Source organism: Pezoporus wallicus, unplaced genomic scaffold (assembly GCF_028554395.1).
Source record: "Pezoporus wallicus isolate ANWC-B61680 ecotype Strahan unplaced genomic scaffold, APGP_CSIRO_Pwel_v1 contig_14033, whole genome shotgun sequence".
Classification (NCBI taxonomy): domain Eukaryota; kingdom Metazoa; phylum Chordata; class Aves; order Psittaciformes; family Psittacidae; genus Pezoporus; species Pezoporus wallicus.
The window spans coordinates 67,609-95,113 of record NW_026636703.1 but is presented as its reverse complement, the minus strand read 5'-3'; the positions used below and the strand labels follow the sequence as shown (position 1 = coordinate 95,113).

Below are 27,505 nucleotides of genomic sequence, written 5' to 3'. Positions count from 1 at the left end.
CTGCAAATTTAAGCTGTGAGGATGTGTCTGCAGCACTTCAAAGTGATTTCAAAGTAGAAGGCATCAGAATGTGCTCAAGCAACAACAGGAGATGGGAAACAAATGTCTTTTTGTAAAATACTGGAATACTAAATAATAATATTCTAATATTAGAATATTAGATCCATAAAAGTGTTAAAATATACCTATGAACTCCATCACTCGTGCTATACTTTCTGTGATGCTCATTTCAGGGATTACTGTATGTGCTGCACTTTGGAAGCGCCAGTGCCATGGATCCAAACGCGTCTGTACAGACTTCCATGCACAAAGAGGCATCTCAAGCATCTTCCCCAGCACTACTGCTATGTCACAGGTCATCACCCTTACATCCTCGTGCAATGGTTCACCTCCCAAGATTACTTTTGCTAGCGAAGTTGCATAGGAGATGTCTGTCAAACACACAACTCCACAGCTACAGCCAGGCTGCAAACACAATGCATGGCAGGCGGACCCCGACAGCGAGCAACACGCTGTGCCTGGCACCATCAGCAGGGGCTCTCGAGTCACCTCTAGGCTGGGCACTCTGGCAATGGCTTTTCTTAGCGACTCCTGTTTCATTCCAGGATGCTTTGAGGAAAGGAACTGGAAACAATGACTTACCTCGTAAGTGTGCTCCTTCAAATGTCACCTCCGAGTCCCCCTCCTGAGCTTAGCGCCTGCAGCATAAATCAGGCAGGAAATTCCCCCAGCTCTCAAGATTTTGGGCACCGTGACATACCTACGGGCTGCCTTAGGGCTCTTACACTCCAACTACATCCCTTCAAGCATGTACAGCACAGTCTTCACAGTGAAGCCCTAATTGCACACAGACTACAAATTCTCTTCAAAAGCGACCAGCATTCCAGGTCAGTTATGCACATCCATCAATTAAACACCCAGGCCAGAACACTAAAAGGACCCCCACACTAAAAGGGAAGGTAGATGAAACACAAACGCTAAGCAGGGACTGGTTTTCCACACCTGCATTATGACAAGGTAAGTGATTTTCTCCTTCCCTAAAGACACCATCTGCACAGGATTCTCATTTCTGGAAAGCCAGCGCCCAAGGGGATGCTCTAAAAGAAGCTGTAGTGATAACTAACCCAAAACGGACAGACTGCGGGGCGGGGGAGTGTGGGGACATTATTCTTTCTTTTTCAATGTGTTTGAAAACTGCCTTTGTCTCCATCCAAATGCTGGAACAGGCCAAAAAGAGGGAAGTCAAGGACTGGCAGCACACCTCGTGCTTTATCGCACACTTGGATGGCTTAACAGGAGAGATGTGGGAGGATGAGTTTAGTTTAATGCTTTCTTGCTGGTTCACCTGCTCCCCATCTGTCTTTGCAGACTTTGCTCCGAGGCGCAGACCAGAGCATCGCTGTCCTCTGCCTCCTCTCCTGTTTCAAGTTACTGGTGATGTGAACTTCTGAAGAGAGGAACAGAGCAATTCGCAAGCATTGAGGAGACAGCAGAGATCAGTCCAATAATTTATCAAAGGTAATAGCTAATAACAGACACAAAAATCTTGCTCACAGCCTTCCTAGAGCCCCAAGTCAGAGTTGTCACCTTACAAAAGTGTTACAAGGAATTCTTGGACCACAGTAACAAATTTATTAGCCAGAGGCTGACAAACTCTTCCAAGAGTCCCACAGGCAGCAATAAATCATACAAATCAGGCTGCAGATACTGGATCTTTAATATAACCGAGGCGGGTGGAGTGGATGTTGGAACAACGTTGGAATTGAGCTGCAGGAGGAAAAGGGCTCGCTTTCATTTAGCCTGACCTCCCATCACGGCAGGGACCAGTGCCTGGCCTCGCTCCAGCACTGCACTAGACAGTCATCATACAACAATGATTAATGAACTACTGAAAGAATAAAGCAAGAAATGGCAAGTTCAGGGATGTGGGTAATAAACTAAAGATAAGAACTATAAGGATTCATCAAAATTAGAGACAGAAGGCACCTCCCAGGTCAGAAACTCGATGTCCCTGTCAACGCAGAAATGGCTCCCACAGTACTGCTCTGACTGTGCTTCGAGACCTGAGGAACAAACTCCCACTGCTCCGGTTACCAAACTGCACCCTAATATTCCACTCAAATGTTTATTTTAAGGCTCTGACATGTAGAAGTGACAGACCCAGAAGAGGAGACAACCGCCCACTGCGTCACCCTACCCCAGGCAGGGAGCTGCCGCAAAAGCTCCATCACTGGAACTACTGCACTGTGCAGCCACCGATGAGAGTGGGCAGATCCACACCCAACAGTGACAACCTTCTGCTTGTCAGAGGGCCACCGACACGCAGAACAAACGCCTGATAGATGAGATAATCAAATACAACTACGGCAGGAACCCTAATGTGGTCTCAGTACTGCAGCAAGGCTCTCAAGAAAGTCAAAACAGCGGCAGGAATCGGCCAAGGGTTGGTTTGGGTTCATCCAGCATGATGCTGAGCTACCAACATAAACATGTCTCCTTCCTAGATAGCTCTGGATTAAAACAGAGGCTCGGATGGAGGAAGAGCCAGAAACAACCCATTTCCACTGGAATTCTGTTATTCATGAGCTGGGCTGGCTAACCCAGACAGCACGAGGGTTTCAGGACAGATGAAATGTGATTACATTATAATTACCTTCGTTACTTTGCAAAGAACACGGTTATGCACTTTCTTTAGTGCCCAGGGAAATCATGTTAACACAATTAGAGCAAGCAGCCTGGTCTAAGCACGGCTTGCTCGGACGTTACTAACGCAGCTCCAGTTCTCAGCACAGCCTCTCAGAGCCATCCAGCTCCATAAATCAGTGGGAGCTGTGTCAGACATCCTCTGAAGCAAGTACCAGCTCTCGGAGAAGAGACATTCTCTAGGATGTACTGAATGTATAACTTCATTGTATATCATCATCCTGTGCAAGTGCTGTTGGCACCATGAGATGCTGCAGAATTTCTTAATCTCTTGCATTTATTATTCTCTGCAGCCTTCCTCTTAGGAATCGCTCTACCCACTAATAAACCAGGAGAGAAAGGTAACAACAGTTCTGTGGCCATGCCATAGAATTGTTGGAAGCCAGATTAGAACTAATGAGCTCCTGGCTCCCACTCAGTCGGGACCATAACAACAATTAGCTCAGAGAAGCCTGAGAACTGTTTTCTGCTCCGCTGTCTCCTGCCTGTCCTCCTCAGTAACCCCTGAGCTGGAAAACTCCAATGGGGTTTGACAGAGGGTAAAGGTCACAAACACAAAGAAGTTCAGGGCAAACAGCCCCCAGGCTGGGGGGGGACCCGCAGGGTGCCCCACGGAAGGCAGGGGAGCATCACAGGCTGCTGCAGGCAGCTGTGGGTACCAGCACCTGAAGCTGGAGCATCACCTCTGGCTCACACAGACACGGGGAGGAGGAAGACGCCACTGGGCAGGGGTGGGTGACACAGAAGGAACTACAGACACAAGGAAGGGGAAAGTCACAACAGGACTCCTATTGCCAGAGAGCCAGGCTCCGTTACCTTTCTGCTGAGGGAAGAAGTCAGTCTGAGGAGCACACCTCACACCTTCCCTTTTCAAACACCGTCGAGATCTCGCCTTTGATTCTAGCACACAGCAGACATCCACACAAGGGACTCTGCGTCTTCGCTGTCAAGATAAGCGGATGCAAAAGGGAAGCACTGAAGTCACTTCAGTTGAGTACAACCTCTAGCCATTACTTACACTCCGGAGTACTCCCAGGGAATGTTCAAGTGCCTGGAACAGTTTTGCCACGTATCAGTTTGCTGGATTAGGGATAAAAAACCCCTGTGTCCGTTTTACAGAGATGCAAATTGGATCCATAGAGCGACTCGATGAATCTGCCATCAGGAACAGAACCTGGGACCATGTGTCCTGGTCTGATTAACAGTAGGTGCTCTGCCCCCTCTAATATGATTACAAACAAGTAACATCCCTGTGCCATCAATAGAGGATGTTTATTACCCAGTCCTTCAGTGTTCCCACTGTGCTCTGTGTCCTGCAGTGGTCTGGGTCCATCACGCACAATCCACTCCCATTAAGCACGGCTCACTGACACCACTGCTGGTGACAGCCTCTCTGGAGCTCTTCCAGAACACTGTGTCACAGGATGACCTGAAGCACCACGGGGATATGCAGTACAGACAGCAGTCATGGAGTGTGCTCATTCCTCCTGCCAAATCCAGCCACAGCATTCACGGAAAAGGACTTTTTGGGGGGAATATTTAAAAATTAGAATTTTCCAAGCGCACGATTCCCTCTTCCCACCAATGAGGTGAATGTTGTTTCCTTCCTTCCCCTTCTGGCAGCTTCATCTAAGTCTCATATTCAGAACCCAATGACAGACTGATCCAAGATACATTCTCCTTTCCCCCTCTGTCTCCCATCTAAAATCTGAATTGCTTTAAATACTGAAAAGCATCCAAACAAGATGATAAACAAGCTAAACAATAACAGGCTGATAGAGTAAACCAAACATGACTGATTAACATCATCTGGTAAAGCCCTGCATACAGATCCAAAGGAAAGAACACTAGATGCAAAAATCTTTCTCCATTAAGGGGCAGATTTAATTGTTGATTAAAAAGTTAATCAGGAGCCTATAAATATTTTGGCTGGAAAGATGGAATCTTAACCCAGGCGACTGCTTTGTAGTAAATATTTGCACAAGTGCACACACACAGTCCCCAGCCTGATGCCTGAAGGGGTGATGGGAGCTTGGCCCATACTAGTTCTAGGTCCTAGCAAGGGGCACCTCACCCCATGCACCCCCCCAGCCATGCACCCCCTGTTTCAGACATAGCCACATCTGGTCTTGCCCCCCCCCAGGGTATGGGATGGTACCAAGGCTCCAGCCCTGCTGCCCAAACCCCTTGTCCTTATAGCTGAGAACTTTCAAAGAGCCTGCGTGCATTCACAAGGTGTAAATCCTTCTGCACAACACGTGTGTGTCCTGGAAGCTCATTTCCCCACAGCCAGCACACACAGTCAGACATTGCCTGGAGAGGTCCACACTCCAGCCAGTTTGTCGTGTGATGAACAGTGCATTTGTCTCTAAGTGGTAGTTTCCAAATCAGCCTTGCACCAAACTCAGCTGTTGTGGAACAAGTGCTTTCCTCCTGCATTCTGTAGGTAAGAACAAACATCCTCACGGTACTCCCAAATTCCAAAATGCACTAAGGTGCCATTGGCACCTCTATGGCAAACAGCACTGCAGCACGGATCACAGCATGGGAACTACTATCTACACTCATGCATCATGCCAATAGGACAGATAAGTTTTCAGTCCTTTACCTGCATCCTCAACAGCCAAAAGAGTCTCAGACAGGCGAGGTCTAAACTTTGTTTGTGTGAATCCACTGGAGGCTGGGGAAGCAAAACCCACACTGGATGCACGGCCTGAGGGATGTGCAGTATAGAAAACCCCTTTGCACAGGTTCAGCAAATAAATGCATGAGAAGGAAGAGGGAGCAAAGGCAAATTCCAGCAAGCCTGGAGGCAGCCAGGGCCTCAAAGTGCAGAGAAATGCTCTCAGATAAGAGTTTTCCATGGATCTCAGTGAGAAAGGTGTGCATGGGGACGTGCTGTGGTGTTAAATACAGGTGGAAGCCACTGAGGGACTCCGTTATTTGCTTGCAGTACTGCTCACCCCCAGATTACGGACAGAAAAGGCTTTTTCTCCAGGAATACAAGTAGCACAGGGCAGGGAAAGGGAGAGGTCTGAAGTCTTTCTCCTGCTGGCTTCAGGTATGAAATAGCTCAGGACAATCAAGAATGGGATTCACAGGTGTGTGACCAGGCCCCTTGTAACTCACCCGAGAGCTGCTCCAAGCCCCACTCCACCAGGCACTTCTCCCACCAGGGCAGCACCTCAGGCTCAGGAGAACAAGCAGAGCTTCCCAAGACCAGGAGCTTGCTCCCGCATGGCAGCTCAGGGCTGTGAAACCCCACAATGGGAGCAGCAGCCAGCACCAAGAAGCTGTCCGGAAGAGCTGAGCTCCTGATACCATTCCTGCTTCTTGCCAATGATCCTCTCGTGACAAACTGTCAATATGTTTGTGTTTGAAAGACTGATCTACCTTAACAGGAGCTGCTAAGCTTAACAGGAGAGCGATGCAGGGTAGCTGCGTGCACCGCCTCTGATGGACTTCTTCCCCCTGGGGCCTGGTTTTCAAAAGCCAATCCATCTTTAGAGCTGTGTTAAACGAGGCCAGGAGACAGCAAGGAGAGGGAGAGGAAGGTGGAGACAGGAGAAAAGCCAGGATGAAGAGAACCATATTGTAAAATGAATAGGCTTCAGTGTTACTAGTCTGGAGGAAATGAATGCATGTGTCAAACCCAAGGGTACAATCCCAGCAGAGGGCTAAAAGCCTGCCTGAATTTGACATATTCCCTTATTTGAAAGGGACAAAGGACACCATCAGGAATTGGGTATTCTCGGACACCAGGCAAGGAAACTTGCTTTTTGTGCCCAAAGAGGAAAAGAAAAAGTAAATCTCTTTCACTGTTCCATTCTCCCCATCATCTCATGACCAGAAGACAGATCGCTAGCTTAATCCCACTGATGAACACTTTCTGGTCCAGCTTGTCACAGCTGTTGTCCTTAAGCACTGGGTGGCATTAACAGAGCTGGTGTAAAAATACTTTAGGGAAGAGCTGTTCTCTCTCCCCACTACTTCCCTACCTGTGAGACCCACGAAGCCAACACAGCAACAGCACGGAACACTCCGTTCTGCTTCACCCAGCATCAGCAAAGCTGTCAGCTCAGCTCCAACAGCATCACCTTTCTCAGTGATTATGATGCAAAAGGCAGAAACCACACGGTCGGATTTTCCCAGCTCTGAGTGCGCAGCAGTGGCACTTGGAGGGGAAACCATTGGCTCAGTGAAAAGTCACAATCTGAGCTGGAAATTGTTGAGAGCAAATAACTCTGGAATCCCACTGTGGCGTTTCTGCAGCCACTTCCCTTCTCTTTTTATCCTTTCTTGAACATCAGTGATTACCCTTTGGCACGTGTGAAAAATCAGCTATTCCCGAAGCCAAGCCTGACTGATCAACTGCACAACTGAAACGTGTCTCAGAGCTCACTTTAAGAGATGAATAATCCCAGGCCCTTTTATGTTTCCCAGCCTGCAGCATAGGGAGATTGTCACCTGGTTTCACTGCAGCTTTCTTTGAAAGGTCAGCGTGCCGCCGACACTCGGCTGCCCACAGGACCACGGAGCAGCACATCCCAGGCAATTCTCCAGGTGACCAACGACCTTTTGCAGCCAGCAGCCAGTGCAATACAGAGCATCTCTTCTTTCCTTCTCAGGAAAACAACTGCTCATTGCCTCTGAAATTGTCTTAAGTCAAACCTAAGCGGCCAGCCACTCTGCTAAGTTACTCACCAGTGCAAACCAGTATACCTGCATGCACACAACAGCTCAGGTCAGTGCACCACTTACTCCTTTTAACAGGCTTCTAGGAGTCATTTCAACCCTCTAACCCACCTCTCTTCCTTGCTGCATTAGTAGGAAACACAGCACTCAAAGCACATGGCAAGTGAGGCAGATAACCCCCCAGCCAGACCCATCTCCAAGCAGCTCTGATGCCCCAGTACTGCTCAGTGTTCCCAGGCAGCAGTAAAGTGGGAGCCACCACAGTGGTGGGTTTCCTACTCTGGGCAGCACTGTCTTCTAAGCAGAAAATGTCTAACAGGACATTAGCTGATCCTTTCCACGCATAACAGCCAAGAAACTAATGATACATCCTCCTCTTTGGCTGAAGCATCAAGCAGCTTAGAGGATGGGTGGGAAAGAGCAGACGCCTGCTCAGATGGAAGGGTCCTATCAGAAGATAGAAAGATCCAAGTCTCCAGGTTGCACATCAGCCCTAGTCTTTGATCCTGCACCAGTTCCTTCTCCTGGCTTTCATCTAGGCTCTGGCAGACAGCTGGAGGAAAACAAATCCTAACCCTATCCATCTTCCTTGTTACAGAGGTGCTGACCTGCAAGAATGGGCTAAAGGAGAGCAGGCAGGGAACCCAAAGTTTTAAGTACCAGGCCAGTCAGCAACACGTTCTATCAAAGTCGAGGGCTTAGAGCTCTAGGAGAGAAAAGCTACTGCACACACCACCTTCCAACAGCAGCAAACCCACTGCCTGCCCCTGCTGGCGTCTCTCACATCACGTGAAGAATCTCTGCTAAACCCAAATGCTGCATCATGACTTCTTTCTTCTTTGGTGGTTTTTTTTTTTTCTATCTGTTTCTTTTTATACAGCGTTTGTCTTCCAGCCTCTCTTGGTTTGTTCTCTTCATGTCTTTTTGAGTCATGAAGAAAGAACATACCTTATCCCTCCCACAGGCTGCACCTTGTGTCCCTTTTGCGCATTCAGGCTCCCATCTCAGCACGGTGTTTGTTTCTCTCTTGCTCTGCATAAAGAGAGGCAGAGGCACTTTTAAGGAATAAGGGCTCTGTTTGAAGAGTAATTAGCTGTCAGCATAAACCCAGTACTTATGGATTCTCATCCTTGAAAAAAAATCTAGCTCTGCTCCCCGGCACTGATTATGGCTGTTATAAACAGATGGGGCTGAATCCATGCAACTTGGAATAATCCTATATTTCAGAACTAATTAACTACAACTAAAGCACTGTGTGCCACTAGCTTCCAGAAATGCAATTTCCAATTCGATTTGTTTGTACAGAGTAGAAGCTGGGTTATTCATGGGTGTGCTCTGCTACCCCAGCATACCTTGACAGTGGGAATACGCAGCACATTCAAGCACACGCTCCACAGCTCCAAGCACATGAGGGCTGGGAACTGGAATATTCTGAATACCCTGCAGCCAAGATGCAGGACAGGGTGGCTCAATCCTGCTTGGGATCATGAAGAAACACAGCACCTTGGGTTGCTGTCTGCCAGAGAAGCTGGAATTTTACCAGCGGTGCAGCCTTTGTTTTCATGATGGTCAGAGATACCAGGAGGGGAGCTTTAAGAAGCCCCTGGTTTTAAAATGCAGGATATGGTGGATGAAAGCCCTCGGCATGTTACCTGTGACTTCCTTCTCTGTTCAACCTGGGGCAGCAACTCTGGTGAATGCCTACACCTCTGTGAGAGAGCAAACCCAGGAATATTGTACTCTGCTTAATTACATCCATGCATTTTACTTACTGGCAGCTCTTTCTAGACCAGAAATCCCTCCAAGCTGGTTATCCATCATAGCAAAAGATACGACAAACACAATCAAATACTACACAGAATCTATAGCTCTCAGTTAACTGGGTCACAGATTGCTCTGCATTGCTTGTGCCAGGCTTTTATGCACAAGCTGTAGGCACCAGGCCAGCCTGTCCCCGCCGTCACCCCCGTGCCTCCCTGCTGGTGACATTCCCTGGGCTCGGAGGGTCGCTGTTAGTGGGTTACAAGCCCCAGGCCAGCTCCATCCAGAGCAAGCACCGGAGCGGGTTACGGGACAGCCACAGGGGCACATCCCATCCCGCCATCCCCATGGACCAGCACAACGTTCATCAGTGAGCAGCTCAGCCACGTTTACATGGACACCAGGGCGGCCTCTTGCACCCCAAGCATGATTTTTTACCCTAATAACCAAGATGAGATTTCCCTTTGCCTAATTTCATCCCTTTAAATTCAGGTCACAGCCTGCCCTCACCTTTCCTCTCCAGGGAGGAGATGCGTGCGGACGCTGACCGGCACGTGTGTGGGGCCATGCTGCGGGACGCCCGTTGGAAAGAGACCCTCCCCAATTCCCACCGCCTTCCTTGGGAAAAGGAGGCGCAAGGAGGACGTGTGGGATGCGGGGGCACGGCTGGGGAAGCGAGGGGGGTGCGAGGAGAGTGGAGAGGCTGCGAGGGCTGAGCGAGGGGGCCGCGGCTGCTCCTCACCTCCTTTATCTTCATCCTGCGGGCGCGGGTCTCGGGGTCCTCGCCGGGCCGCCTGCCCCGCACCGGGTGCCGGAGGCTGCGGCGGAACCGCTCGTAGTCGAAGCGGAACGGGGCTCGCGTGTCCCGCGCGGGGGCAGCGCCGGTGGCGGGCTCGGCTCGGCCGTCGCCCTGCACCTGCTGCCGGGCACGGGGCGCGGGCCGGGCGGCGGAGCGCAGCTTCTCCCGCAGGCGGCGCGGCGCGGCGGGGCTGGCGTGGCGGGGCTCGGCGGCGGCGGGCGGGCTGCGGGGCAGGTCGGTGTCGCGGGTGGAGGAGGAGGCGGCGGCGGAGGAGGAGGAGGCGGAGGAAGAAGAGGAGGTGGAGGCGGTGGCGCGGCGGGGCAAGAAGAGGCGCTTGAAGCGGGAGGAATCGGGCAGGAGGAACAGGGCTCCGAAGCACAGCGTGAGCAGGCCCGAGAGGAAGAGCAGGAACAGGAACTTCTGCGGCAGCCGCAGCCCCAGCGCCGTTGGCCAGCCCGGCATGCCCGGCAGCTTCCGCAGCAGCACCATGGGGCACCGGATCGCGGCCGCCGGGTGGGACCCGCCGCCACCCCGGGATGCGCCGCTTGTCTCGGCGGCGAAAGGCTCAGGGGTGCCCCCCTCGCAGCGCCGGCTGCAGCGGGCGCCTTCACCGGGAGCCGCCGGCGGGCGATGCGTGCACGGCTCCCGTCCGGGGCCCCGCCGCTGCCCGGGGTCCCTGCCCGAGGGGCTCGCAGGGCGCGGAGCGGCGGCTCAGAGTCCCTGCTGCCGGCATGAAGGCGGCGGCGATCGCATCCCGCCGGAGCCGGGCGGCGGAGCGGCTCCCGGCGTCAGTCCCCGTGCAGGCTCCGCGCCGGACGCTGCTGTCGGGCTGGCTCAGGGAGCGGTGCCGAGGCGGCGCGATCGCTGCTCTCTAAGCGGTGGGTTCATGCTGCGGCATCCCTGCGAGGCGGGGGAGAGAAGAGCGCGTTCATTCAGCACCAGGACGGATGCAGCCGGCGGTGTAAGCCTTTGTCCCGGAGGAGCTGCCGTCTCCCCAGCCGCTCACCCACCCTCCTGCCCGGCTTCCCTATCAGGATCTGCCACCAAGTCCCCAGCCTGCAAGCGGCTCCCAGCTCTGCACCGTCCCCAGGGCTCCGGGCTCCTCTGGCGGGGCAGCGGAGAGGAAGATCCGCACCCGGCGAGGGAGGTGTGCGCGGTCCCGAGGCCCGCGGCCGTCAGGGTGCCCGGGGTGATGTGTCCGTGGGTGTCCGTGGGTGTCCGTAGGGGCCTGGCATGAGGTGAGGAGCGGGAGCCTCGGAGAGGGCTCGGGAACGGCCTTTCTGCACACAAACCTGCCCCGTTGGGGTTTATAAGCCCGCAGCCAGCTGCCACGAGGCACACCTGGATCCCGAGTGCTTAATGCCTCATCACACGCCTTAACCGTCAGTGTGCCGTACAAGCGCTAACCACATCTGACAGTCCCCCTGTGAGGTGTGCTGTACCGGAGGGGAGGATGGTGAACCAAAGGGTTTCTGATCGTAAATGTTAAAAAAAACACAAAAAGCCCCCAAACCCCAGCAAAATCTTAGGAGGAAAGAGAAAAAAGGGCGCCCAAAGGCAACTGAAACTGCTCAGAGCTGGGGAGTGGAGGAGGTCACCAGAGGTGGGACTGAGCGTGAGGCAGAGGGGCAGCAGGCTCACAGCAGAGGGTGAGCTGCAGCCACTGATGTGACTAAACTGTAAGAGCTATAAGAGAACGTTTTGCAGGCTGGCAAGGAGCTGGAGCTACGAGGGAAGAAGTCATCTGCTCCTTGAGTCCCTGTGCTTTAGTGTGCTCCTTCCTAAGCAACAGACAGCACGGGGATGGAATGCCTGATCTGATTCCTGGGTCAGGGCTCCCCTCACTTTGAGCTGTTCAATTGAGGCTCAGTGATGATGTGTCCTGAACCCTGACAGCCAGCTGCCGGAGCCATCACTGGGAGCACTGGTGCAGCTGGGAGCGCTTCCACTGCTGCCCTGCCTTGTGCGTTTAACGGTGGTCCCCAGGGACCAGCAGCAGACCATGGGCTTCCCTCATCCCTTGTTCCATCCCCTATCGCCTTGGCCTCAGACTAAATGTAATAATCCTTCACCCTCCTCAGACCTCCTCTTCCCCAGGGGGACCTCAAGCTGTGTTTTGTATCAGCCTCATAAAGAAAACACCAAAACCTGAGCAAACCCCCCCCCCCCCCAGACCTAAACCCTCCACTACTGTGATAGTGGTCCCTTCATCTTCTTACAGATGGGCCCAGGACTGAAAAGGTTGGAGAATGCTGCTTTCTAAGAGGATTTGTGGGCGTCAAGGAGGATAATAAAATTGACAGCTGAGAACGAAGCAGAGGGATAATAAAATAGACAGTTTGGATCAAACCAAAAGGCTATGCCAAGCTCGTTGTTTCACACAGCACTGATGGAGAAGTTGAAAGCTTATCTTTTAATTAGGTTAAATGAAGAACTCTTTCTGTTTTGCTTGGTGTTTAGCGTAATGTCTTGAAGGTAGAAGCTTAGAAAGGCAAGGTTTTCTAAATGAGGTTAAATTAAGATACCATGCTTCTTAAAGAAGACAAAGCGTTGTCTTCAAGGTAAACGCTTAATTACATTTTTGAAGCGATTTCGTCTGTGTAATAAGAAGACAGAGAGCCCAGTCTGTGTGTGGCTGCAGCTCCAGACAGAAGCCAAATAAATTGAGAAATTGGTATTGAAGGAGTGAGGAGGCAGAGTGTAATTACTGGGAGGATGGGGGTCCTGCTGCATTATCAGTCTTGTTTTTAGCAGGACTGGAAGAAATAATTTGGAGAAAATTACTTTTATGGCCATAAGAAAAGTAGAATTTAATATCTGCTTTTCTGGGAGGAAGAAAACTACAGGGTGATAGATAATACTCAAGGCAAAAGAGATTGGCAAGATAATTACGCTCAAGCCTCCAGCCTGTCTTTGAAAATAGGCTGTATTTTTCCCCCTCTCACAGCAGGAAATGCTCCTGTTGAGGCTGCAGCAGTGGTTGAGATGTGTCCTGGTGCTCGAGCAGCACTCCAATGGTAGCCAGAAAGCCCTCTGTGACTCTGAGAACCATTGAAACCTGTGGTTTTTAGGCATCAGGGCAGTGAAAGGATGGAGCAGGCAGATGGAGAGAAGCCTCTCTGTTACTGGCCCAGTTTCAGAGTTAACAGAGTTGGTTTTGCAAAAGGAAAGAAAACCCAAACCCAACCACCCCGCTTTGTCTCACGCAAGCATAAAGAAAGGGATAAGTGCATTGAAATGCATTGTAAAGCAGGGCAGCCTCAGCATGTAAACCAGACAACACCTAAACTGTTGATAGCTACTACAAAGCGTAGGTAGTGACAGCAGAACCGGGCGAAATTGCCAGCTTTAAAAAGGAAGGGCTCCTTTAGTTCTGAGAGAACAAGCTCGGCAGTTGACAGAACAAGGTGCCGGCTTTCCGCACTCCGTTAAGGGCTTTCTGAGGCTTCCCGGCGGCGCGGAGCCTCATCTGCTGCTCTGCTTCCTGAAGCCTGATCTGAGGAGCTGCCGGGTCCCTGCAGGCTTGCACCATGTGGGATGGGTGCTCCCACCCAGCTCTCCCCCGTGTGTGGGGAGGACAGAGCTTCCGAGGCATCGTCCATCTCTGTGCAGCCCCAAGGCGGCTCTTCCTCCCCTGCAAGCAGCGAGGCCCTAATGACCATTTAAAGGCTTAGATGTGTGTAGGCTGTCAGGCCCACTGCTGCTGCCCTCCTTTTATCTGGTTGTGATCAGAGAAGGGTAAATCCATGCATTTAAACCGGCTGATACATTATGCAAACAACAGCCCTAAACTCCCTCGTCTACAGGCAGTGAGGATGAGAGAAACAATCCCTGATGGCCCATAAGGATTCAGGCTGATAACTGTCTGATATTGATTATTTTAAGGTTTTAGATATACAGGCACAGAACACAGGGTTCCTGAGCAGCCCAGATAATTAAGGACTTCGTTATCTGCTCTGGGAAAGTGGATTGCAGTTTCACAGGGTAGGTAGTAGCTTACTTTTAACCTAGGAGAGTGTGCCTTGGGTTACTTAAAGAGCAAAGTGAAAAGCACATTTGTTTAGATGAGTCCATGTGCTGATGGATTACTGGGATTGTTTTGGGAGGAGGTATTCTAATAAAACACCTGAAAGGCTGAAATGTAATAATAGTGATGATAATAACGTAACCATGGCAATGTCACCTAGACAGCGTGTCTGTATAGTTCAGATAACTTCAGCCAACAGAGTAAGTTCCCTCCAGCCTGGGGTACCAGCCTCCATATGGTGCCAGAAAACTAAAGTATAAAGTAGGTGATAAAAGTTTAAGGCATCTTTGGAATAGCCTTCCTCCTCCTCCAAATGATCCTGTCAGCATCCATTGACCATCTTGTCCTGCCAAGGAGGAAGTTTGCAGGCTGTTAAGTTACAAGAACAGATAAACCAGTGGTGGATTTTATCCCAATTTCATTTTGGTTGTGGTGTGCAGGCATAAAAACTCCCACTTGCAACCCTGGATGCAGTTCTGGTGTCCTCAACAGAAGGGCATGGAGCTGTTGGAGCAAGAGGAGGCCCCAAGGATGCTCAGGGGCTGGAGCACCTCCTGTATGGAGCCAGGCTGAGAACATGGGGCTGTTGAGCCTGGAGAAGAGAAGCTGCGTGGAGACCTCAGAGCAGCTTCCAGTGTCTGAAGGGGGCCTATAGGGATGCTGAAGAGGGGCTCTGCATCAGGGATTGTAGTGATAGGACAAGGGGTAATGGGTTCAAACTGAAACAGAAGAAGTTCAGGTTAGATCTAAGGCAGAAGCTCTTCCCTGTGAGGGTGCTGAGGCACTGGCACAGGGTGCCCATGGAAGTGATAAATGCCCCATCCATGGCAGTGTTCAAGGCAAGGTTGAACAGAGTCTTGGGTGACATGGTCTAGTGTGTGGTGTCTCTGCCCATGGCACGGGGTTGGAACCTTAAGGTCCTTTCCAACCCAAACCATTCTATGATTCTATGTGCCAAACCTGTAAAGCAAGGGGCTTCCAAGCCTGCTCATCCCTTTGACAGTCAAAAGCGAATGGCTGATGCAGAGAAGGCAGTCACCTCACCCTGCCTAGGAAGCTATTGAAATGCCATAAAACAGCAGATCTAGCCCCCAAACCTCTGAACTGAGACACATCATCATGCACTGCTCTGCAGGTTTCACTGCTTTCCTTTTCACTCCGCATTCATATATAGAAGATATTAATTATCTGAATTAAGACTCACATTTAGGGCTGCACGGAAGCCTTGGTGAGAACTCAAATGGCAGTTCTCTGCTAGCAGGAGAGACATTTACACAATATGAAACCCACCACAACCTCAGCCAGCATTATGTTTTCTAGGAACAAGGGAAAAAGCCATTCACATCTGAGATAACAATCTGTTCTATGTCTCTTAAACCAGAACTGGGTAGGAATGAGCTTTCACAAGAGGAAGAATCTTGCTTAGTTATGGTAAAGGTCTACATCTCCACAGTCTTAACCTCTTCTGTGCCAGGGAAAATAGAAAACAAGAGGAAGAATAATGCAAAACCAGAAACAAAGCATAAGGTACAGGGAGGAAAGAGCAGAAGCAGTTCTAGTTTATTCCTTTCTTGGAACACCAGGTGACTAATGTAGCAGCCTACACAAGCTGGGTTTGTTTCCCATTAAATCCAGCATCATCAGAGTGTCTGTATTCTGTTTTCCCCTCCTTAAGTAAGGTAAGGGCCATGAGAATGCAATGAATTTGCTGTCGTGAATGTGGAGCAATGTCCTATTTTAGATGGCTTCAGAAATAAGATCCCGAGTGGAAAGAGCCAAGAATAATCTTCAGGCAAGGGGTTGACTTGTCAGCAAAGGCAGCTCCGGCTGGCCAGAACCGCAGACAAGCTGATGAAACTGCTCGGCACTCCAAGGAAAGGGAAACAAGGAGGGGGTTTGACAAACAGAAGCATTAAGAAAACCCAACAGTCTGAAACCAAACATAAATATTTGGAATGGGTCAAAAGAGTGCCTGGAGTCAATCCAAAAAGCAGTTTGTGTAAGATGTGGTGGGGCCAATGGCATCCTGGGGAATGAATGACGCTCTGTCTATAGCAGGCTTTATCTCGAGTTGTTTGGAGCAGGAAGATCTCTCCTTTTCAGGTAAAATCTGGCTATTCAAGGTCTCCTAACGAGTCTGCACTCATCTGAACTCCTTGGAAAGAAACCAGGAGGTTACAGTCTTCCCTTTTGGTGGTGGGGACCAAGCATGGCTCCAAAATGCGCCGGGGAGCCTGTTTGACAGCACACAGGAATCTTCCAGCCACAGAAGGAGCAAGCAGAATGATGCCTTCAGAAACTGCCAGGCTTTTAGTAATCATCACTGAAGACTGGTTTCTCTTTGAAGGAAAAAGAATTCAAAGGGTGAATTTCCATTGAACCATCAGCTGTGTAGTCCATTGTCAGGCCCGAACCCAGAGACATCGCCGTCTGCAGCAGTCTCTGCTTTCCCCCAGCTGTGATAATCTCTGCTCTCCTTAAAGGGTTTGGGTTAGATTTGCTCCAAGGACGTTGAAACAAATGCGTGTTTCACAAAAATCTTTCATCATATAAACATAACCTGCTGCTGCTGCTTTTTAAGAGTGGATTTCAAAGCGAGCCAGGATATAACGACCAACATCTTCAAATGCTGGGAAGATTAATCATCGTGTGGGAGCACGGGAGGAGAAGCCTTCCTGCTCATCCGATTCATTGTCCACAGCGTAGGAGAAAAAAAAACCCATGTATTCTTTTGGTTCTGCTCTGCTTTAGCCAAGGATGAGAGGCAGTCACACACTTTCATTACCTGCTGCAGAGCTCTTGAGGTTTATACCAGCCCCTTGAGCAATGGGCTTCTCTGGACCCGGGGTTGAAACTGTCACTTGTGATGGCACTGTTGCCATGGGGTCAGCGACTGCAAGCAGGGCTCTGGTAGCTTCCAGCTGTGGTGCTGAGCCTGAAGAGGATCTTGCCCAAAGGGGATAGTTTTAGATGAGGATTAGCATGTGAATTCTGCTGGGCTAATAGATAAGTGCCCCAATAAATGAGGGCAGTGATCTCCAGCTCGCAGTTAGCAGAGCCTGGTGGTTAATACGCTGCTCTGTAGCAATTAAAACTGAAACGGGAAGTTCAGACTGGATCTAAGGTAGAAGTTCTTTACTGTAAGGGTGCTGAGGCACTGGAATGGGTTGCCCAGGGAAGTTGTGAATGCTCCATCCCTGGCGGTGTTCAAGGCCAGGTTGGACAGAGCCTTGGGTGACCTGGTTTAGTGTGAGGTGTCCCTGCCCATGGCAGGGGATTGGAATTCGATGATCTTAAGGTCCTTTCCAACCCAAACTATTCTATGATTCTATGATTCTATGACATGAATTTTTTGGAGACCACAAGTCAAAGACTAAAAACCCACCAGTTTCTGGAGGTTGCAAAGAACCGCATTGAAATAGCTGTGACAGGACAGACAGTCCTGGTTGGGTTTTTGTTTTGGCTTGTTTCTTCAGCAGAGATAACAGTACAAGAAACCTTTGGGCCAGATTATCAACTAGAGTTATTAGGTGTAATGGCAAGCAATAACTCCATGAGCCATGGAGGTCCTCTGGCTATTTGTCTGCCAATAGGATAAGTTACTGTCCAGCATTGCTGCCTTTCGGTTGGATTAGGAAATCCTTGATAAACTCATTGGATCAAATCTTCAGCCCCTCTTGATTATTTCCCTGTGAAACTAAAGCAATGTGGAAAGACCCTGAGTCCGCTGCAGCCGCTCCCCTGCACACGGTGAATGAGGAGCTGATCCATTGCAGAGCAAGCATCTTCCTCACGTAAACACATCCAGCTCACAGAGGAAAAAGTATTTTCCTGCTCCTCTTGGTGCTAAGCTCATTTCCCTTAAACTTTAATGCTTTTGAACTAGGCTATTATAAGTCAGGCCAAGAGAAATAAAGACACCTTAGAGCTTTTGAACTGGGTAACGCAAATGCTTCCATTACAGGGAAAAAGCAGCACTTCCAGAGAGTTAAAAGTCATTAAAATATGTGCTGCAATGAAAATCTGAGCTTCGAGTGCTATATATTGGCCATCCTTGGGTGACCACTAAGGCTCTGTTAAAATCATTTGTCAACTGTACAGTAACTGTACAGTAAAGTAGGTCAGTAGATGCCCTTTGGGCAATTATATTAAGTCTAATACACAGGCTCCAGAGTATTTTATTGGCACTGCTCAGATGTTACCAGCCTCTGTCTGCAGTGATCTGAATCTGCTGCCAGGTTACTGACTGGGAGAAGATGCTTCACGTTTTGCATGGATCCTGGTGCCTGGCAGGTGAAGTCCCTCCCCAGGGACCTTCAAGCTAAGCAGAATTTAAACCTCTTTTAAAGAGATCAATAGTGCCTAGGAAAAAAGAAAAGAAAAGGTTAATGGGGCAGATGTTCCAGCAGCTGAATGTATTTCTATTCCCTGTAGAGAGGAGTAAAAGTCGCTGAAGCGCTTTGCTATGCATTGCTGTGCAAGGTTATGGAACTACTCTTTTCCCTATGCAGACATTAACCAATCCAGGAAAATAGAGACACTGTGGAGCTGACGTTTCCAGAGTGGGAGTTCCAGTGCCAAATCAGTAGTACCTGCCCAAGAAAGAGTTCAGATTTTCCATGATGATGGGAAGTCCTAAGCTGAAGCCATAAAAGCAGCAGCAGCTGCACTTTGCAGCCTTGCTGGAGCCCCACTCCTATTTTGCAGGTTGTTTTCTTCCCCTAATCTGCTGCTCTTTCTCAAAAACCAACTTTTCCCCTGGGTGCCGCTATCCCCAGTAAGACCCGATGCCTCTCAGGGGGTTGCCTTCTTTCTGCTGTACCCTGCACCGTGCTTCATGGGAAACACTGAGGTATGGAGAGGGCTCAGCATAGCCCAGAATAACTTTCAAGTCACCTTCAGGGTGAAGTTCATCTCTCCCAACCTGAGAAACAGGTCATTCCTAACACTGCTCAGGTGAATCACTGTCTGCACTGTATTTATACCGGAGCCTGGGGAGGTCTATAGCACACTGTAGACGTTTTGCCAGTCTAAGTCTGGCGAAGGGAGATGTCCGCAAGGAAAACACATCCTCCACACAGGCTCAGCTTGTAGGTGCCTCATCACCCCAGCACAGCAGAGGTGACTGCACTCCACCGACACAGGAGTTTCCTTTTCTAGTACCAGCCACTGTGGGGCTTCACTGGTGGAAGAGCACCAGCAAAGCCTGTGCTGTAGGCAGGACCCCGCTGTGTGCTGGTGGGAGAGCGTGGGGTTTGATCTGACCTCGGAAGCATCCTCCCCAGTTGCTTTTCAGTTTGTCCTGGCTCAGTGCAGAATAGTATCATTTTCTGGTGCTGGAGCCCTGTGGAACAGGGAAATGCTTTCCCTGAGATGAAAACCCTGCGTGGTACCAGCCCAGCCTCACCGAGCCATCGCTCTCCAGCTCTTATCTAAGAGATCCCGTGGAATGACAAATCTTGGACCCACAGATCCAATTACATTTCCGGAGACGTTTGTTTTTCCTTAAGCTTGCACACAGGACAATGCCTAACCCACACGAAAGAACAAGAAAAATCTTCCTTGGATCCTTGCCCAGGCCAAACAGAGCCTCTTCAAGGCCCCTAACCAACCTTGCATAGGTTGGTGCTTTCTCCCTCTCCCAGTACATACGTCTGTGTGAGCAAGTGTGCTCATGCTGCAGCAGTGCTCGAAAGAGGGGAAAGAAGCATCAGTATTTCTGAGCCTCAAGCAGTTGTGTGTTAGCTCACATTTTTAAAGCCAGGTCTCCTATGGGCTGCACTGGCCCACGCTGCATACCGATGAGAGAGCCTCTGACCATGGGGCAAGCTGTAAACCAGAAAATGAGAACTGGAGGCAACAGCAACTGTGGGATCATAAAAATACCTGCCAGGTATCAGAAGCGTGAGGGGGGAAATCAAGTTAAGGGAAGGGAGAGGTAAGGAAATGAGTGTTTCAGGGCAGTGTCCTCCGATCCTGGCTTCACAAGGGAAACAAACCCCAAAGATTCCTTGGTTAAGCTGTGAAATGTGTGACCCATGGGGACAGTGTCCCCTGGCCTGGCTGGTGGCCGCTGATGGGGAGCTGCGATACCAACAGCCTTCATGCTGCTGCTGTTCTCCCAGGTTCTGGGGCTGTTGGAAGCCAGAGACAGTCAGGACAGGCTGAGCTTCCTGCAACACAAGCCCATGTGCTGGAAGTGCTGTATGGGATTTGGAGTTCATCCCCATGGCCACGCACTTTCAAGTACCGTTGTAGGAGTTAGCGAGCACTGCCGGGAGGTTGTAATTGCTCATTTTCAAGCTGTTGGTGGGGGAAAGGCGATGTCACCTACGCTGATACTGGAAGGTTGTTGCTTTGTGTCTGCTTCAGTTTGTCAGGTGGTTTTTCCAGCCATCACTGACACAAGCAACCGAGCCCATAGTGGCCTCAAGGGCAGCCCATGGGCTGTGCGGTGCAGAGGGCAGAGGCACCTGCACCTGAGCACCGGGCCTCCTCTCCTGAGGATGGCTGGAGCACCAGCATCGTCTCAGATCAGGGCTGGGAGGGAGCCTGCGTGTACTTGCCAATGAGCCTGCGTGTACTTGCCAATGGCAAATGCAGCTCAGCCTTTAATGCTTTGCTAAGGGTCTGCTTCGAAAGCTTTTCACCCAGCTTGCTCAGGGCTCTTTCCATTCCAGCCTGAAAAATCTTCCCTGGCATCAGGAGCTCAGAGAGATAAAAGAGGAGGAACTTCAGCCCTCAAATAGCCATCGCTGAGGGCTGTCCTGGAGACAAGAGGTAAAATCCAGGGACAGATGGTCAACGGACTGATTGCAGAACACCACTTGATGTGTCAGGGGCTCTCGAGCTAGTTGTCTGTCTTCTTGCTCTCTGAAAAGCCTTTCACACTAGTGGATCAGGCTTCTGAGGAGAGGGTTACAGTTCTGTGTCAGGGCTGGAAAGCTCTTTCAGAGACACATCTTCAAACCATGTGTTTCTGTTTAAAATTGGACTAGATGCTGGGAATGGTTTCCCCTGGCTTCACAGTCTATTGCACTTATTTGCACCACACAGCCAGAAAGAGCCTTTCCAGGTACTGTGTTATCACTTCAGCACCTTCTTGAAATAGCCTCAGTAAGTCCCAGATCACATAAAGGCCAAGCTCATCAAGGTTAAAGGAGGCTTTATCACTCCCTGCTTCAAACTTTGCAGGCCCAGCAAGAAGCATGAGGCAGGTTAGGATTAGGCTCACCTTGCTGCAGACAGAGTGTTTCCCATTTCTGATCACAAATCTCATCTCCCAGCTCTTGTCACTCCTGGCTCAGCGTGTGGTTCATACCGAGGGGTTGAGAGTTAATCACTTGGAAAAGACTGATTCAATGACAGTCAGCCAAAGCTGGCAGGGGGTGAAGTGTTGAAAACACAAGGGCAGGACCACACCTGCACTCGCTCCAAGGAAAATGAGCAGATCAGCTTGCAGCCATCAGCCCCGATCTGCTGATCATGGACCAGAGAGGGGATGACAAGGGGGATCATATTGCCAGGCAGGACGCTGGGGCGTGAGGATGCACAAAGGACCTCCAGGGTTGGAGAGTCTGTTCCCTGCTCTCGGAGGAGTCGAGTCACAGCCTCTTGCTGGGTATCACGGAGACACCAGCTGCATCCCAAAATCCCAGTAAAACACTGGGTGAGCGCCCTCAAAGCTCTGCTCGGAGCCAGCCCGGAGCCGCTGTCACGCAGCTGGGGGGGTTGCAGGCACCTGGAGCCCCCATGAGCCAGATGAAACCCAAACGTCTCCTCACCTCTGAGGAAGCAGCACCTCTCATCTGCTGCTGCTGCGGCCGGTAAGAAATAAAGAGATGTAATCCCGAGCTCAGCGGCGTCGCACCTCCTTCTGCAATCTGGTCAACGAGACAAGGGAACATTTGTAACTGGAAAGGTCTGCTCCAGCCCGCGCTGGCTCTGCCTCAGCCCAGCCCCAAGAGACCACGCTCTCCTTCTGAGCACGTAAAAAGCAGAACTGGGAAGGCACGGAGCGTCAAGGGCAGGGGAGGCACAACCAGCGCCACGTTTCTCCTGTCATGGTTGTAAAATGCCTTCTGTGCTTGTACCTGCCTGAAGTCCTTAAATAACTTCACCAGCAGCTTTTCCCATCACATTCCACAGGCGTGAGTCAGGTCAGCTCAATATGTACATGGGAGACCCCGAAGGAACAAGTGACCCAGATACTGACAGTCTTCCCCCAGAATTTAGCCTTGACTCACACACCAGCCATCCGCTGGATCACGGTGTTTCAACCACCATGAAGAAACAAGGTCCACCCTCTTGTCACCCTTAACAGCAAAGATCTTGCCCTCCCAGCGCTGACTGCTGCCACATACAGCAAATCACGCTTTGCTGATTAGCTCTGACCCACTGCCCATCCCCAGACCACTTATGGCTGCATCCAAGCCTCAAACAAAAACACTGAGGATCAAATCGGGCCCAATTGAAGAAGCAGATCCCAAGCAGAGCAGCACAGACCCATCTCCCTGCCCGCAGACTGCATGACAAATGCTCCCACATACCTGGGGCTGTGGCTTCTGGGATTTACTTCATTACCTGAGAGGCAAGAGGTGCGTTCAGGTGAGTCAGAAGCTCCACCTATGGATTAGGGAAACCTCCTTGCTAAACCTGGTAGGAAACAGTGGGAGAGGTGAGACAGGGAGCGACAGCTTTGACTGCTGCCTGCTACAAAGGTCAGCGCCAGCATTCCTGTAGGATCTTGTGTGCTCAACAGAAAGCCAATCTCTGCCTCCAGCTCGAGCCATGGCTGTAAGGAAGCTACACGAGGGTGAACTGGGTTGTGTCTGGCTCACGCATCACCCACGCAATTACAGGTTCCTGTTACAGACTCTTTATTAAAAGGTGATTTCACGGGAGCCACAGAGGTGATTTTCAGCCGTGAGCCGGATCTGCAGGTCCCACAGATCCTTTGCATCACTCTCAGCCTCTCACCACCCACATTCTCTCACTCTGACTGTTTTGAACTCACCTCTGAAACCAAATGGATCCGGAAGCCACTGACAGACGCTGCACCCCGCTCCTGTGGCAGCGTCTGCCTGGCATCGCCCCAGTGACAGCTGTACCCAGAACCTGCGGGGTCTCTCCTTGAGGCCCCTCTCTGGAGCTCCCTGGCCCATCCTCACAAACAACTCAAGCCAGCCAAGGAACTCTGACACATTCCCTGGGCCTTCAGCGTTTCTGCTTTGGGCTGGCCTCAGTGAACCACAGCCGCTTGTCCGCACCTCAGCTCTTGTGCTCCAGAGGGTAAGGGATAAGTGATGTTTGAGACGTGTGAAGATTGCTGCGTTCCTCTGTCATTGCCATGCTCTGCCCTGCAAACAGGTCCCTGAATTGCAGCCACCTCTGGGGGAAAAGGCAGGAAATGATTACCCGGGAACGCACCACACGGCAGTGGGAATTAGAGGACACAAAAGCAAATCTCTGCTATTAGTGAACACGATAAGATCTGATAGATACATACAGGGATCTTGTTACTACGTACAAGTACATTTATTAAGCTTTTGTTCTTAACCTGAGCTTTCCAAGAGAGCCTCTAAACACGGTTTACTATCATAATTTCACTTACAACATGATAATACCTGAGCTTAAAGGAGGGCTTCTGCTTTTTTATGTAGAACATCTTTCTGGCTGGGCACTTTCAACCTATTGATCCAGCTGATGCATATGATTCCTATAACTCGGAGGGGAAATAAATAGTCTTTATTTCTTCCAGCATATTTGTCTCTTCCATTGGACAGCTCTGAATGGGTCAGGCTTTCCTCATAGTTAATGTGAAGGAATTCCTCCAGAGTGGAAAGCTCCAACTGCTTCGGAGCCCAAAGTCACTGAGGAGGCTCAGATGTAGGGGTGGTGGCTGGAAAACAGGCGGCACCTTCCCACTGGAATGTCGAGCAGCCACGGAAGGTTTCTGGGATGACAAATGGGAACTTGGAAAGAAAACACAACTAGAAGTGACTCCAGCTTGTAAATGCAACAAGCACGTTCCTGGTGCTGCAGGCTCAGCACCATGTCTCCTACCTGCCCCAGTGCAAGAATTCCCATCAGCTGAATGCTCCACCTTCACCCAGGACGACCAAAGCACCCACCTAGATGAGAAAGACTCATGAAGTAAGGAGTCCCAGAGCAAACCTGAAACCCAGCCTCCAGGTATCAGGCTTAAATCCTTCTGGAGGATTTCTCCATTAATGGAGAAAGTGCTGTGTGTACACAGCACTATAATAAATAAGTTACAAAGCACACTATATAAATAAGCATGATATATAAATAATAAGCACGACAATAAATAAGTTACAAAGCCCCTATTAGAGGCCTGCACCTCTGGGACTACAAGGCAAAGGCAAGTGATGTGACTCTGGTGGGGAAGTGATCAGCTGTAATAATTTAGATGTTCCTGTTGCTATGGAGACTTCCTTTTTTTTTTTAAGTGAAGCATACCACTATAATTTAAATTTCCAGGAACAAAAAAAGGAAACGTATTAAAAGTCATAAAAAATGCCAGAGCCAGAACTGGTTTATTCTTCCCTGACAGTTTTCCTTGTGCTGTGACAGTGGATAGAAGTGATCAAATTGTCACGCCTGAGGAGATTTAGTACTTTTACACATTTTATTACATTCATTAGACCTGGGGCTTGTGCGTACGAGCTTGTGATCCAGGCAATAGCCGAGTGACAGGCCTTGTGCTGGGACGTCACATGAAAATCCATGCTGCCAAGCAGGGAAAGGGAGGAGGGTTGTAGCTAAACCAAGACCCAAGAAGCAGCAAGTCTGGGGGCTGTTGTGGCAGGATTCAGGTAGGGTGATGGAAACACAAAGGCACAAGCCAAATAGCTCCCTGCAAAGGATCATCATCAAGGCTTTTAAGCAATACCTGTGCCTGCAGTGGTGTTACCATCTGTGGGACTCTCAGCAGCCGGGACAGAACCTGCCGCTGAGGTTGCTGTGAGAGCGGGAGGAAACGCGTGTGGAGGACGGAGGCTTTGCTGGGTGAGAAACTGCTGATGGTTGAGGCTGAAGAGGGGCAAAGCAAACCCCAATGGAGGCAGAAAGTGAGTGAGCTGGAGCAGAGCTTGCAGAGTGGCTGGTTGGAAAGGAGGGGAAGGAGAACCCGCTGGGCATCACCCCATGTGCCCAGAGAGATGATGGCTCAGGGCTGTCCCAGGCACGGGTTTGCTTCTGCTGCCTGAAACGGAACCAGAGCAAACGAGGGGCCTGGGTGATAAATGGAAAGACAAGGAAGGCAGCGGGGGTTTTGTACCTAAATACTGGTTTTCTCACATCATGGGTCAAAAACCACATCAGGGAAGAGAAGGCAGCAGAATTATCCTCTCCTAGGGCAGCCTGGAGTGGATGGCTGTTTTATTTCAGCTGTGACCAGTGATGTTCTTGCCCTGTTACCTCGGCCAGGAGAGGATTCCTGGCCTTACTCTGTGGACTTTAAAGCCAAGCTTTTAAAATTCATATTCCCCCCCCCGCTTATCTTATCCAAGCTGCAAGTAGCAGCTGGGTGAGTGATAAATCACAGGAGTCAGCGGGGATTTTAGAGCCAAGACCTGATGGGGTTGACGTTTCACAACCTGCCTCTCCTTATATTTTCTCTGCAGGGAAAGGAGCGACCCCACAGCCCTGACGTGGGAGCAGTGACGCTGGTGACAACCATGCCTCACTCCTGGAAGGAAAAGCGACGAGGAGAGCTGAGAGGTGGCACAGCCCCTGCCTGCGAGCGCAGCCGGCACCGCTTTCCCTGGCGCTCCCACACTGGGTTTGCTGGCACAACCCTGCTCCTGCAACAGCTTCCAGGGAGCCCCCCCAGCCGCACGGCGGGGAACAGGCAATGAGCTCTCCGTTGCAAACACACATCTCTGCTGGCAGCCGAGCCCAGCAGCCTTCCAGCAGGTCAATGCCCCAGGAGATGCTCGGTGCTGCCAAAGCCGAGCGGTGCCAGACGGGCGCTGGGCGCGATGGAGAGCCCCGGCTGCGGGCCGGCGGCGCGTGGCCCCATGGCAGAGGCCTCATCCGCTCCCCGGGCAGAGCAGAGGGGCCCTTTGGCTCTGCTGGCTCAGAGCCACCACGCCAGGAGCATCTCCAGAGCTTGGAGTGGGAAGCAATTGCTGCTGACAGGGATCAGAGCCCAGCGGAGAAGAGACCGAGCGTGTGTCCAGTGAGAGGCTGGTGGCAGGAGCTGAACCAGCACTTGGTCAGGAATCACCTTCTAACTGCACACTCACTGTGCAACTGCCTCCCGTCTCCCTGTGCTTCCTACATCTGCTTTCTGGCTCCAGCTCTCTTGGCCCCATTTCCACTCCCATCTCAGAAGACTTCTCTTCCTGCAGCTTTTAATGACTTGACATCCCTTCTTTTTGTAAAGCCAATATTTCTTCGCTCAGCCAAGAACCATCTGGAGGCTGTTTGTTCTGTGCTTGGAAGAAAAGAAACAACCAGCCCCCAACAACCCACACCACTTTCCCATTGTCCTTCCCCTGGGCATTAGAGGAGAGGTGCTAAATAAATGAAGTAATGCAATATTAAGACTCCCTCTGTCATAAGCAGTGTCTGCTCACTCCTGATAGATTGCTTGCAGTCAGCTGCTGCTTTGCTGCATGAAGAACCTCTGAGCCACAGGCTGCAGCAGGGCCCCACTCGCTCGCTTTGTGCTGGGACACTTCAGCTTCTGGCCCCGTGGCTGCTGCTGTGGGCTCCTGGGTCCTCCCGTGCTGCGGATGGAGAAAGCTCCTGGGTTCTCCCCAGCCCTCGCTGCATCTCACTTGGCTCCAGGTGATCAAGGGGGCTTGTGCTGCAGGGGCACAACCTGGGCACTGTCAATCCCAAGTTACCGACCTGATGAACTGAGGCTCTAGGTCTCAGTTAAGGGGACCAGAGCATCAGCAGGATTTCCTCTGAAGGGACAGGCATAAAGAAGTTACCTCTGACAAGTGCGTGGAATTTTTGGCACTGAAATCACAGCATTTTCTCGATATACTTCCATGCACAGAAGGGCTTTGGCAGGACAACCCTGCACCCCTCGTTGTCTGTGCGGACTGAGGGCAACCACGATGGCACATGGCTCCGCTGCTCCCTGCAACGGAAGCTGTGACAAAAGCCATTTGCTAATGCTGCATCCATCCCTGCTCTGCTCTCCTGCTGCACCATCATCTCCTGCTATTAAGTGCTGTAAACCCTGGAAGAAGATGGACAGCAAAGGCAGTGACACGCTTGCAAAACACCCTATTGGCACTGGCTGCTGATCCAGAGCAAGCCCCTGCCCTGGGTGCCAGCAAGGCCAGCACAAGGCTTTTCAGCCTTTGCCTGGCGTTTGTTCTGGTTCAACCCCTTGGCTTCCACAGGGATGAGTCTCACTGGGCTCTGGCAGCTGGCTGTTGGCGTCACGCAGCGCTGACACGTTCAGCCTCCATCCCCACCCGGTCCCTGCTCCATCCCCGGCCGAAATGCATTTGTGCTTGTCCACAAGGACAGTT

At 50.9% G+C, this 27,505-nt stretch overlaps 1 protein-coding gene across 1 annotated transcript in view; it reads right to left on the bottom strand.

The window, feature by feature from the left end:
- Window positions 1-10,965, bottom strand: part of MAN1C1 (mannosidase alpha class 1C member 1) — a 57,662-nt gene extending 46,697 nt beyond the window's left edge. Inside the window, exon 1 of the mRNA XM_057401203.1 lies at window positions 9,902-10,965. Coding sequence (XP_057257186.1) covers window positions 9,902-10,447 — 546 coding nt within the window. The 5' untranslated portion in view covers window positions 10,448-10,965. The remainder of the gene's footprint in view (window positions 1-9,901) is intronic.
- Window positions 10,966-27,505: the final 16,540 nt, after the last annotated feature.